Consider the following 13655-nt stretch of genomic DNA (forward strand, 5'->3'; position numbering starts at 1 on the left):
TCTCCTCAAGCTCCCACAGCACCGTCCCATGCAATACCTTCCTAGTCACCTCCTCGCTCCGAAAGACACAAGGGGCAAATTTTGTTTTTACACAGACAATGTGTAGAATGAACCCTGTGTGTGGAATGAACTTTCAGAAAAAGTGGTTGATGTGGGCACAGCTGCAATATTGAAAAGGCAGTTAGATAAGTAAATGAATAAGAAAAGTTTGGAGCGATATGGGCCAAGTGCAGGCAAATGGGACTAGTTTAGTTTGGGATTATGGTCGGCATAGACTGGTTGGGCCGAACGGTCTGTTTCTGTGCTGTGTGACTCTATGGCGTACCTTCTAGGTGATTCATCTGCACTTCATTCAATCTAGTCTACTGTTCACAATATGGTCTCCTCTACCTCGGAGTGACAAAATACTGACTGAGCGACTGCTTTGCAAAACACCTATGTTCTGACTCCAAAAGTGACCCCAAGCTTCTCGCTGCCTGCCACTTCGACACTCCACCATGTTCCCAGACCAACATTTCGGTCGCTGGCCTGCTGTAGCCAATTTCTGCTACATGTCCCCACAGCCTCTAGGACTAAATAGTTCAATAACTTCAGAGTCTGAACACCAAAGATTGATTTGCAGTCGGAGCTCTGTCACTGTTGATACTGTCATATTACACCCTTCCATGTTCTTTTTACCCACCTCACACCTGTCTCATTATGACATCGGTTGTTCTAGAATCCCGACAATGGGGAAACAGGATCTTCGCCCCAACAAGTCCACACCGACCTTCTGAAGAGTCACCCACCCAGACCCATTTCTCCTACATTTACCCCTGCCTGATGTACCTAACATACACATCCCTGAACACTATGGGCAATTTAGCATGGCCAATCCACCCTAACCAGTACATCTTTAGACTGTGGGAGGAAACCCATGCAGACATGGGGACAATGTGCAAACTCCACACAGACAGTCACCCAAGGCTAGAATTGAACCCGGGTCCACAGCGCTGTGTGTCAGCAGTGCTAACCACAGTGTTTTTGTTTAGCACAGACATCCATTCTCTCCTATGCTGGTATCACATTAGTAGACACACAGGAGGCGGGGAGAACACAGCAAGCCAGGCAGCATCAGGTGGTGAAGTAAATATTTCAGGTGTTAACCCTTCTTCAAGACTAGGTTCTCTGGAATCATCACATTACATGTGTTGATTTTAGTATAGCTCACGGGCGGCACGGTGGCACAGTGGTTAGCATTGCTGTCTCACAGCGCCTGAGACCCGGGTTCAATTCCCGACTCAGGCGACTGACTGTGTGGAGTTTGCACATTCTCCCCGTGTCTGCATGGGTTTCCTCCCACAGTCCAAAGATGTGCGGGTCAGGTGAATTGGCCATGCTAAATTGCCCGTAGTATTAGGTAAGGGGTAATGTAGGGGTATGGGTGGGTTGCGCTTCGGCGGGTCGGTGTGGACTTGTTGGGCCGAAGGGCCTGTTTCCACACTGTAAGTAATCTAATCTAATCTCATCCATTCGCGCCTATTCCTAGCTCTTGTTATCACATAATCTATCTCCCACCCTTTTGCATATTCCCCCCGGCGGGCTCCAACATCACCTATCCGCTCACCTCTCCCCCACCACCCAGACTCGTCTTTAGCCATAAGCACGGCTTTTCTTTCCGAGCTGCCAACAGTTCTGATGAAAAGTGACCAGACTCCCTTTCTCACCACAGACGCTGCCAGACCTAAAGCCCGACTCATCCGCACCGACCAGGTTTTCCAAGTGAGCTGGTCCTGTTTTCCAACGTTTTGCCCACTTCCCTCTAAGTCTAGATTAGAGTGGCGCTGGAAAAGCACAGCAGGTCAGGCAGCATCCGAGGAGCAGGAAAATCAGTGTTTCGGGTTTTGCCATATCCCTCTAAACCTTCCAAATATCTTTTAAATGTTGTAATTCTACCCGCCTCTAGCAGCTCATTCCACATATGCATCACCCTCTTTGTGAAACAGTTGCCCCTCAGGTCCCTTTACAATCCTTCCCCTCTCACCTTCAAGCTGTGGCCTCTTGTCTTGCACTCTCCTATCCTGGGGGGGGGGGGCAAGACCCTGTCTGCCTCTTGTGCTGAATTTCAGTTTTTGTTCTGCATGTTGCATGAATCCCACAGCAGATGGAATTGAAGTGCAGAGCGTTTCAGGTGGATTCCCCTCTGGCCTGAATCATTGCCTGCAAAGGGGGTGGAATGTTGCCCAGGCAGAGACCAGGGCAAGGGCAGTGCGCAGGCGCAGGGCGGGGCGGGCATGGCGCATGCGCGGGGATAGGAGCCCGCCATGGCGGACGGCTCTCGCTCGGATTCCCAAAGCCCGGTGAGACTGAGGCCGTGGGAGCCGGGGAAGGGGGGGGGTGTGGGGAAGTCTGCGGAAAATAACCGGGTGTGAAGGGCAGGCTTTGAGAAGAATTGACGGGATCGTTCCCTCCGCCCGGAGCTTCCGGCGCTCGGCTCACGGCCGCCATCTTGTTGGGAACCGGGCAGAGAGAGAGCGCGTGCGCCGCCGCCATCTTTGTAAGGGAGCGCGGTCGGCGGCCATCTTTGTAGGGGAACATCTTTGGAGTGAGACTGGGAGGGACCTCCATCAGATTGGCAAGTGCATGGGGACATTGGAAGCAGGAGCCTGTCCCACCTTTCAATTCATGGCAGATCATCCAAGTCAGCCCCCTGTTCCTCACCTTCCCACACCCCCGTGCCCTTGGATCCCAGTAACCCGAAGAACTCTACCTAACTCCTTTTTTGAAATCATTTAATGTTTTGGCTTCTTCCACTTTCTGTGACAGAGATGACCACCGGTTCGCCCACTCTCTGGGTGAAGAAATCTCCTCAGCTTTGTCCTATCCAGTATCGTACGACTGTAGGCCCCTGGTTCTGGACTCCCCGTGTCATTGGGTCATCCTTCCTTTAGATTAAATTAGACTTACAGTGTGGAAACAGGCCCTTCGGCCCAACAAGTCCACACCGACCCGCCGAAGCGCAACCCACCCATACCCCTACATTTACCCCTTACCTAACACTACGGGCAATTTAGCATGGCCAATTCACCTGACCCGCACATCTTTGGACTGTGGGAGGAAACCGGAGCACCCGGAGGAAACCCACGCAGACACAGGGAGAACGTGCAAACTCCACACAGTCAGTCGCCTGAGTCGGGAATTGAACCCGGGTCTCAGGCGCTGTGAGGCAGCAGTGCTAACCACTGTGCCACCGTGCCGCCCACGGTTTTCTGTGTCTATGTTCAACTCCCCCTCCCAACCTGATGAGGACATGTGAGTCCTGGGCCTCGTCCACCATTAAATCCGAGCCACCTGACTCCTGGAGGAAGAACACCCTCATGGTCTGCCTTGGGACCCTCCAAACACACAACATCAGCGTCAATTTCACTGGTGTCCTTATAGAATCGTAGAGATGTACAGCATGGAAACAGACCCTTCGGTCACACCCGTCCATGCCAACCAGATATCCCAAACCAATCTAGTCCCACCTGCACGATATCCCTCCAAACCCTTCCTTTTCATATACCCATCCAAATGCCTCTTAAATGTTGCAATTGTACCAGCCTGCACCACTTCCTCTGGCAGCTCATTCCATACACGCATCACCCTCTGCATGAAAAAGTTGTCCCTTAGGTCTCTTTTATATCTTTCCCCTCTCACCCTAAACCTATGCCCTCTAGTTCTGAACTCCCCGACCCCAGGGAAAAGCCTATTTACCGTATCCATGCCCCTCATAATTTTGTAAACCTCTATAAGGTCACCTGTCAGCCTCCAAAGCTCCAGGGAAAACAGCCCCAGCCTGTTCAGCCTCTCCCTGTAGCTCAAATCCTCCAACCCTGACAACATCCTTGTAAATCTTTTCTGAACCCTTTCAAGTTTCACAATATCTTTCTCTCCCCTCCCCTCCTAACTCATGCCAGATGCCTCCAAATCGGTACCGCCCTCTTGACCTGTCCCACCTGTCCGTCTTCCTTCCCCTCTATCTGCTCCACCTCCCCTCCCCACCATCACTGCTCTGCATCCACCTATCGCCTTCCCAGTTACCTTCTCCCCAGCCCCACACCCTCTCCTGTTCATCTCTCAGCCCTCTGCCAACCTTCCCCCTCCCCCACCTCCTTAATCCTGATGAAGGGCTTATGCCTGAAACATCGCATCTCCTGCTTCTCAGATGCTGCCTGATCTCTGCTGTGCTTTTCCAGTGCCACTTTTCCACTCTGAAATGCAGTCCCCACTTTCTCCTTTTCCCTGTCTAGTCCTGTCCGAATTGGCCCACTCGTTTTCCTAAACTCCAGTGAATCTACTCCTAACTGACCCAGTCTCACTTCATGTGTCAGTCCTGTCATAGAGTCATAGTCATAGAGATGTACAGTATGGTAACAGCCCCTTCGGTCCATGCCGACCAGATATTCCAATCCAATTTAGTCCCAGCTGCCAGCACCCGGCCCATATCCCTCCAAACCCTTCCTATTCATATACCCAGCCAAATGACTCCTCCCGTGCATCCTCCCATTTGTTGCAATCCCTCCATAGCCATAGAGTCACACAACACAGAAACAGACCCTTCAGCAAAAGTAGTCCATGCTGGCCATAATCCCAGACTAAACTGCTCCCACCTACCTGCGCTTGGCCCATATCCCTCCAAACTTTTCTTATTTATGTACTTCCCTGAATGCGTTTTCAACATTGCAACTGTACCCACATCCACCACTTCCTGTGGAAGTTCATTCCACACACATACCGTGTAAAAACAAAATTTGCCCCTTGTGTCTTTTTAAAATCTTTCTCCTCTCATCTTAAAAATGTGCCCCCTAGTTTTGAAATTCCCCAACATAGGGGAAAAAAAACACCTATCTACAGCCAGGACACCATTCCTTAGTGAAGGAGACCAGAGTTGCACATAATACTCCAGGTATTGTCTTACCAAGGCCCCTGAACAATTGCAACAAGGCATCCCTGTTTCTGTACTCGAATCCTTTCACTATGAAAACCAATAAACCTTTTGCGTTGTTCACATGCATACTTTCAGTGGCTGGTGTACAAGGACTCCCAGGTCTCATTGTACTATCCCATTTCCCAATCTGTCACTGTTCAGTTAATCTCCCTTCCTGTTTTTGCTACCAAAATGGATATCCTCATATTTGACCGCATTGTGCTTCATCTGCCATGCATTTGCCCACTCATTCAGCCTGTACAAATCACTCTGAAGCATCTCAGCATCTTCCTCAAAGCTCACCCTCCCGCCCAGCTTAGTGTCATCTGAAAACATGGGAGATATGTTCCCTCACATGGGCGGCACAGTGGTTAGCACTGCTGCCTTACAGCGCCAGAGACCCGGGTTCAATTCCCACCTCAGGCGACTGTTTGCGTGGAGTTTGCACATTCTCCCCGTGTCTGCGTGGGTTTCCTCCGGGTGCTCCGGTTTCCTCCTGAAGTCCAAAAATCTGCAGGTCAGGGTGGATTGGCCATGCTAAATTGCCCGTAGTGTTAGGTGAAGGAGTAAATGTAGGGGAATGGGTCTGGATGGTTTGCGCTTCGGTGGGTTGGTGTGGACTTGTTGGGCCGAAGGGCCTGTTTCCACACTGTAACTAATCTAATCTTAATCATCAAAATATATACTATTCAAGTAGATACCTGTGATACTTCACTAGTCACTAGTTGCTACTCGAAAAATGACCTGTTTATTCCTACTGTTTGTTTCTGCTCTCTGTCCATGTCAGTATACTTCCCATGTGCTGATCCCTTAATGTGTGACCTTATTCTGAAAATCCAAGCAAGCCACATCAATTGGTTCCCCCTTTATCAACTCGACTAGTTACATCCCCAAGATATTGCAGTAGAATTGTCAACTATGATTTCCTTTTCCTTTTCCCTGCTGTCTCTGTCCTCTCCTGCTCTTTTTATCAAAGTTAAATCTTTTAGAATGAACATAGAACGTTACCACACGGTACAGACCCTTTCGTCCTCGATGTTGCGACGACGTGTGAAACCAATCTGAAAGGAGCAGATCTTTCAGCTATCTTTCCTGAAGAAGGGCTTATGCCCGAAACGTTGATTCTCCTGCTCTTTGGATGCTGCCTGACCTGCTGCGCTTTTCCAGCAACACATTTTCAAACCAATCTGAAGCCCATTTAACCTCTACTACTCCATTCTTGTCTATATGCCTATTCAATGACCATTTAAATGCCCTTAAAGGTGGTGAGTCTAGTACTGTTGCAAAATGGACTTCAGCATTTTAACCACTACAGTGGTTTGGAAGTGGTTTGCCAGCAGCCTGCCTTCATCTCTGGCTTAAGAGCTGAAAAATGTGTCGCTGGAAAAGCGCGGCAGGTCAGGCAGCATCCAAGGAGCAGGAGAGTCGGCGTTTCGGGCATGAGCCCTTCTGCAGGAAACGTCCCCGAAACGTCGACTCCCCTGCTCCTTGGATGCTGCCTGACCTGCTGCGCTTTTCCAGCGACACCATTTTCAGGCTCTGATCTCCAGCATCTGCAGTCCTCACTTTCTCTCCGGCTGAAGACTCCAGCAATAATACTACCGGGCCATCCTCTCCCCATTCCCTCTTATAGACAATAGGTGCAGGAGTAGGCCATTCAGCCCTTCGAGCCTGCACCGCCATTCAATATGATCATGGCTGATCATTCCTAATCAGTATCCGCTTCCTGCCTTATCTCCATAACCCTTGATTCCACTATCTTTGAGAGCTCTATCCAACTCTTTCTTAAATGAATCCAGAGACTGGGCCTCCACTGCCCTCTGGGGCAGAGCATTCCACACCGCCACCACTCTCTGGGTGAACAAGTTCCTCCTCATCTCTGTCCTAAATGGTCTACCCCGTATTTTTAAGCTGTGTCCTCTGGTTCGGCACTCATCCATCAGCGGAAACATGTTTCCTGCCGCCAGGGTGTCCAATCCTTTCATAATCTTATATGTCTCTATCAGATCCCCTCTCAGTCTTCTAAGCTCAAAGGTATACAAGCTTCAGGACCTTATTAAACTCGAGAGGGTTCAGAAAAAGATTGACCAGGGTGCAGCCAGGAATGGAGGGTTTGAGTTCTAAGTTAAGCGTTTTTCACTTGGAGCAAGAGGAGGTTGAGGTTGGTGGGGATAAGGTGTCGTCAATCCACTCAATTTCTGGGGTTCACTCTCACTACCCTGTTTTTCTCTCTTTCTGCCCTGTTTCGATGAACTTTCCAGGTGATTAGAAAGGGAGGACCGCCAGTCGGGAAGCCGAAAGTAAACCTCACCGATGCCGCCGCGGCCCGGGGGTCGGACATGGAAGGGGAGAGCTCCGGGCGTGCCGGGGAGCAGCCTCGGGAATGCGGGGACTGCGGCCAGAGCTTCCCTTGCCCGTGCCGCCTGGAATCGCAACGGCGCAGCCACACCGGGGAGCGGCAGCACGCCTGCCCGGACTGCGGCAAGGGCTTCGCCCGGGCGGCCGGTCTGCAGAAGCACCGGCGGGCGCACACCGGCGAGCGGCGGTTCACCTGCTCGGCGTGTGGCAAGGGCTTCGCCGAGTCCTCGCACCTGCTGAGGCACCGGCGGGTCCACACCGGGGAGCGGCCGTTCGCCTGCCCTGAGTGCGGCAGGGGCTTCACCGAGCCGTCGAGCCTGCGGCGGCACCGGAGAGCGCACCGCGGGGAGCGGCCGTTCGCCTGCCCCGAGTGCGGCAGGGGCTTCGCCGACACGCCCGCGCTGCTCTCGCACCGGCGGCGGGTCCACACTGAGGAGGAGCGGCCCTTCGCCTGTCCGGACTGCGCCAAGCGCTGGAAGAGCGCCCGGGACCTGCTGTCCCACCGGCGGGTGCACACTGGCGAGCGGCCGTTTCGCTGCTGCGGGTGCGGGGCCGGCTTCAAGGCATCATCAGCGCTGGCCAAGCACCGGCGGACGCACACCGGCGAGCGGCCGTACACCTGCCCCCGCTGCGGGGCCGGCTTCAGGCAGTCCTCGCAGCTCACCGTCCACCGGCGGGTGCACACCGGCGAGCGGCCCTTCGCCTGCCCCCGCTGCGGCAAGCGCTTCACCCAGTCCTCCCACCTGCAGATCCACCGGCGGGTCCACACCGAGGAGCGGCCCTTCGGCTGCCCGGACTGCGGCAAGCGCTTCAAGAGCTCCGGGGAGCTCCTGCTGCACCAGCGGGTCCACACCGAGGAGCGGCCCTTCCGCTGCTCCCACTGCGGCTCCGGCTTCCGGCGATCGTCCGACCTGGCCGAGCACCGGCGGACGCACACCGGGGAGCGGCCGTTCGCCTGCGCGGAGTGCGGCAGGGGCTTCACCCAGTCGTCCACCCTGCTGAGGCACCAGAGGGTGCACAAGTCACTCCGGGCGCGGAGGGTGACCGTTCAGCCCCTCCCCGTCTCCACAAGCTCCTCACCCCTGACCGAAAAACCAGCCCCCATTCCCTTAAAATCTCAGCCAGACCATTCACAACACATTTCGTTCAACGCGAATTCGCTGTGTCATGATAAATGATTCGGCAACGCTGATCCTAAAACTTTAAAAATAAATACAGGAAGTGATTACATCACCAACACTTTACGATCTGATTCAAAAGCATCGTTTTCTATAAAGTTGTGGTTTACTCCTGCTTTTTTGATAGCATCCAATCCTTTACCCCTGTGAATGGTTCCCTCTTAGACTCAGAATCCCTACAGAGTGGAAACAGGCCTTGCCAGCCCATCGAGTCCAAACCACCACCCACACATCCCAAGTGGAGCCACTCCCTGTAACCCTGCATTTCCCACGGCCCGATCTATCTAGCCTGCGCATGTTTGGACGGTGGGAAGGAGCCGGAACAGCTGGAGGAAACCCCGCTCAGACATGGGGAGAATGTGCAAACTCCACATAGACAGTCGCCAGAAGCTGGAATGGAATCCAGGTCACTGGCGCGAGGCAGCAGTGCTTACCACTGAGCTACCGTGCTGCCCCGTGACATGAGCTAACCAAAATTCTGTGGGTCAGGAGTTACTTGCAGGCCAGACGAAGTAAGGATGGCCGTTTCCCTCCCTAAAGGATGTTAATGAAGGTGGGTTTTTCTTTAACTGACAACCAACAATGGATTCATGTCATTAATGGACTTAATTCCATATTTTTATTGTGGAAGGAATTGTGCTTTCAAAAGCCAGTCACTGAAGCTCATTGTGTATGGTGTTTGCACAGCTGCTTTGTTCAAACAGAGAGGAGAGGCTATTTTGTCAGTGGCCTGACACCAGGGAGCAAATGCAGGGTGAGAATCGTCCGGCAACAAGTAGCTGACTGGTTGGTGAAAATGTGACTAATTGTGGACGGCCAAAGTCATCATGAGGACAACTCTCTGAATGGTTCCTGGGTGGCTGAACAGCTTGTGGGCGTGGACGATATGTTGGGAAGCCTTCGAACATCTGGAAGGGCAGTTTGTGTGTGTGTGTGCGTCTCTCCCTGCACCAAAAATACCCGAAGCCTGAAGAAAACCAATTATTTCCACCCACAATTGCTGTAAGCTGTTACCTTTAATCAATGCCTAAGAGACTTGGCGGTTAGGATACCAATTACCGTGTGCCTCCTGTAAAGAAGCGAAAGAACCTGGAGGGAAAAAAATGACTAACAGAAATTATCTTAGTGAACCATATGAACTGGTGAATTGTGTTTCCCAGTTTTCTTTTCCCTCTCCATCCAAAAAAAAGCAATGTTTTGTTTGTCTGTGTGTGTTTAGGGGTTTAAAACAGTGAAGCCACATGTTGATAATTCGTAGCTGTTTTACTGGTGATTATAAAGTATTTATTTGTAATAAACAGAAGTCCTTATGCGGTGCAGACCTGGGTTTTTTTTTCTCTCTGTTCGCTTGATTCCAGTAGACAGCGATATTGAATTCCCTCCATTGTGGGCTTTGTGAGTTTACCTACAGCACATGGACTGCAGCGGTTCAAGAAGTCAGGTCATCACTGCCTTCTCAAAGGGCAACTAGGGACAAGCAATAAATGCTGGCCAGCCAGCAACACCCATGAGTGAATAAAAGCAAAAAAATCAGGGATTTTTATTTACTTTGATTCGATCATTTATATTTGTGGTGACCCAGGGAGTAGTGAAGCTTGAGAATCACTGCATTTCCTCAAATGTGTTACATCAATACTCATAAATGGTGCTACTGTTTTCTTATTATTGTCTAGTAAGCTTTCATGCCCTCTAACGTTTTTTGGATTGTCATTCTTTGCTGGTCCCCGAAAGCGTGTCCACCCTTCTGACCTGTAAACTGACCGTCCAATATAGTCAAGTGTTCACAGAATCCCTCAAGTGTGGAAAGCGGCCATTCAGCCCATGGATTCCACACCGACCCTCTGAACAGCATCCCACTCAATCCTTCCAGCCCTGCATTTCCCAGGGCTAGATCCATCCAGCCGGGACACTCTGGGCAATTTAGCATGGCCAATCCACTTAATCTGCGCACTTTTAGACTGTGGGAGGAAACCCACGCAGACTCTGGGGTTGGGGGGGCAGGGGGGAATGCACAAACTCCACACCCTGGCACTGTGAGGCTTTATTCAGCTCTGCCTTCATACGTACTTATATTTAGATTTAAAATGCCATTCTTAGGAACATAAACATGTCCCCAAACCCTACTCATTTGGAGTCATATTTTCACATCCCTTGAATGTGGACCAACTAAGAAGACCGTACATCACGAGGTGTGACTGTCAACTAACCGTGCAGCTAACTTTCTCCCTGATGTATTTCAGCTTCCAGCTCAGTGATTCTGAGGTGACATTCTTCTGGCAACAGTCCCTTGGGTATCTGGGATCACCTAAGTTTCCACTTTTTTATGCAAAACCATAAGTTAAACACACTACATCGGACAAACTAGCAGGAAACTTGCCATTGGACACATGAACACCAACTGGCCACCAAAAGATGTGACCCACGCTCATTAGTTTCCGTACATATAGACAAAGAAGAACACCACTTTGATTGGGGTAACACACACATCCTCAGACAGGCACTCTAACCAGAACTCAGTCGATAAGCACATTGACTTAGATCCTATCTACCTTCCCTTGAGAAAAAGAACTGGAAATGACGTCACCCAACTTAAGAAACCAAAACCTATAAATGGAGAGGCAGGACTCTCACTCTCACTGATGATGTATGGTGATGAAACGTCTGAAAACAAACCTTCAAGCTCAACGAACTAACTTAGAGATGTATCATCAATCTGAGCTACAAATCTTTTCAAAAATCGCTATCCTAAATTAATCTAGTCCCATTTGCCCACATTTGGCCCATGTTGCTCTAACCCCTTTCTATTCATATATCGAACCAGATGCCTTTAAATGCTGTAATTATACCAGCCTCCACCACTTCCTCTGGCAGCTGATTCCATATCCACACCACTCTCTGTGTGAAAAAGATGCTCCTTAGGTCCCTTTCAGATTTTTCCCTCACCTTAAACCTATGTTTCCTACTTTTGGATTCCCCTCACCTGCAATAAAAGAGACCTTTATCTATTCACCCTATCCTTGCCCCTCATGATTTTATAATGTCACCTCTCAGTATAGCTCAAACCCCCCAACCCTGGCAACATCCTTGTAAATTTTTTTTCTGAATACTTTCGAGTTTAACAACAGTTATTACTTATCGTGGGTGTAATCACGACTGGGAGAGAATAATCACTAGCTAATTGTGGAAAGGGATTCGCTTGGTCATCCCCACTTCCCGACTGAATAGCACAAACAGGAGACAGGCTGTAGTTGAGACTGCAAAAGGAATTATTCAATTTCCCTTCTTCCAAACTTTGCAAACTTTGAAAGTTCAAAGGATTACTTGCATGATCAGCATTTTCAGCTGGAGAAAGGGTGTCCAAACGTTATGCACATGAGCAATCATTCACCTATTCCTCATTTTGCAAGATTCCCATGAATATGAGAGGCAGTTCTGACCTCATTGATTTTGGCCTCAGTCCGCACACAAGGCATGGAGAATTGAACCCAGACAGGATAGAGAGTGGAAAGAGTTTGGGAGTGGAAGAATGCAATTTATTAAACGCACTAAGCACTCGCTTTTCTGCTGAGGGAAGAACTAGGATGTGTGGGGCTCAGATTTACAGATTCAGTGGAAGGAGAGGTGAAAATGACCCGATGAAACTCCCAAGTTTCTGTGATCATCAATGACTCCCACAAACAGACATCAGAGTTCTGCACGGGAAAGTGTTATGGGCCAGATCAAACCACCTCAAAGTTATTTTAAGAAGGTAGCCTTTTCTTTTTCTTATTTTAAAGGTAAATGTTGCATTCCTGTTCAATTCAACTGGTCAGACTACTGGATTCAAAGGAAAACATGTTTTATTCTTCCACCATAGTTAAAATAACAACTCTATTGGAAAACTTAAGAGAATAATAAATACAGTAGCTGTTACTAATCAACTTCCAGTGTAGTAAAATCTAATAAACACACCCCTAGTGAAAGTCAAATTCAGAAACCATGGACTGGCATCCTCCAGCAGCCCAGGAGAAAAAGCATCAAGAGAACTCAGAGAGAGTGAAACTGGGAGAGATATACTGCAACAAGAACTGCTACTGAAAAACTAAGAAATTGAAAATCTCTGGCTCTGTGAGAGCTGGACCCACACCCACCCAGGCTGCATCTATTGTTTCAAAAACAAAACCCCCAAGGCCTCACGAGTTATGGGTTTTTAATAGATACCTCTTGTCTTAAAACTTTTTCTTTTGAAAACCAAGACAAAATGGAACTCATAAAGCTATAGTGTTGCCCTAAAAGGAAATGAGCAGGATTGCTGTCAGGGAGCAAAGAAGGTGATGGGTGAACAGGACCAGCATCCCCTCTAATTTTCATTCCAGCTGTGCAGACCTCCCAAGTCCTGCACACACACAGCTCAAAGGGAATATTAAATAGGAACTGGACAACAGAGGTTTGGGTGATTCCACGTTTCTGGATGGGGCCTGGGTGAATGTGAAAACTCATCAGGAATGCACTGGGACTGTCAGGTTCAAAGACGAGAGTTTCATCAACAAATGAGCTGGGGTTGAGATGGCTGACATTATCGAGATTGAAACATCCAGGGTCAGAGGTAGTGTTTTGTGGCTGGAAATTTATCTTGAGGTTCGATCTGTGAGTGAAATTACGAACAGCGTGGTTCAGCCTCACAGTAAGGTATAGGAGCCGAATTAAGCCATTGGGCCCACCCAGTCTGCTCCACTATTCAATCATGGCTGTTATGATTCTCAACCCCATTCTCCTGGCTTTTCCCCGTTACTCTTGATCCCCTTACAAATCAAGAGCTTATCGATCTCTGCCTTAAATATGCTCAACGACTTGGCCCTCCTCTGCGGTGATGAGTTCACCCCAGATTCACCGCCCTCTGGCTGAAGAAAGTCCCTCTCGCCTCACTTCTAAAGGCCTGTTCCATCACTTTGAGGCTGTGCCCTCAGGTCTTAGTGTCTCCTACTAGTGGAATCGCCTTCTGTAAAGCCACTTAATCCAGGCCTCTCAGTATCCTACACGTTTCAGTGGTACCCTCCTCCCCCACCAACCCCCACCCCCGCCATCCTTCTAAATTTGATCAAGTCCAGACCCAGAGTCCTCATCCACATCTCATGTGACCAGCCCTTCATCCCTGGGATTATTTTTGTGAACATCCTCCGGACGCCCTCCAA

General features: G+C 49.8%; 1 protein-coding gene across 1 annotated transcript; it reads left to right on the top strand.

Moving 5' to 3' along the window:
* The first annotated feature begins 2259 nt into the window (after positions 1-2259).
* LOC132807034 (zinc finger protein 501-like) lies at positions 2260-9797 on the top strand. Its single transcript, XM_060821341.1, has 2 exons — positions 2260-2339; positions 7210-9797. The coding sequence occupies exons 1-2, from the start codon at positions 2304-2306 to the stop codon at positions 8482-8484; spliced, it is 1311 nt and encodes a 436-aa protein (XP_060677324.1). The 5' UTR covers positions 2260-2303; the 3' UTR covers positions 8485-9797.
* Positions 9798-13655: the final 3858 nt, after the last annotated feature.

Source organism: Hemiscyllium ocellatum (genome assembly GCF_020745735.1).
Source record: "Hemiscyllium ocellatum isolate sHemOce1 chromosome 27 unlocalized genomic scaffold, sHemOce1.pat.X.cur. SUPER_27_unloc_1, whole genome shotgun sequence".
Taxonomy (NCBI): Eukaryota; Metazoa; Chordata; class Chondrichthyes; order Orectolobiformes; family Hemiscylliidae; genus Hemiscyllium; species Hemiscyllium ocellatum.

What these genes read in the sequence shown, in the direction of transcription:
- LOC132807034 (XM_060821341.1), top strand. Translation starts at nt 2,304, where the DNA reads ATGGCGGACGGCTCTCGCTCGGATTCCCAAAGCCCG. An exon ending in GCTCGGATTCCCAAAGCCCG is followed by an intron (nt 2,340 to 7,209) that starts GTGAGACTGAGG and finishes TGAACTTTCCAG; the next exon opens with GTGATTAGAAAGGGAGGACC.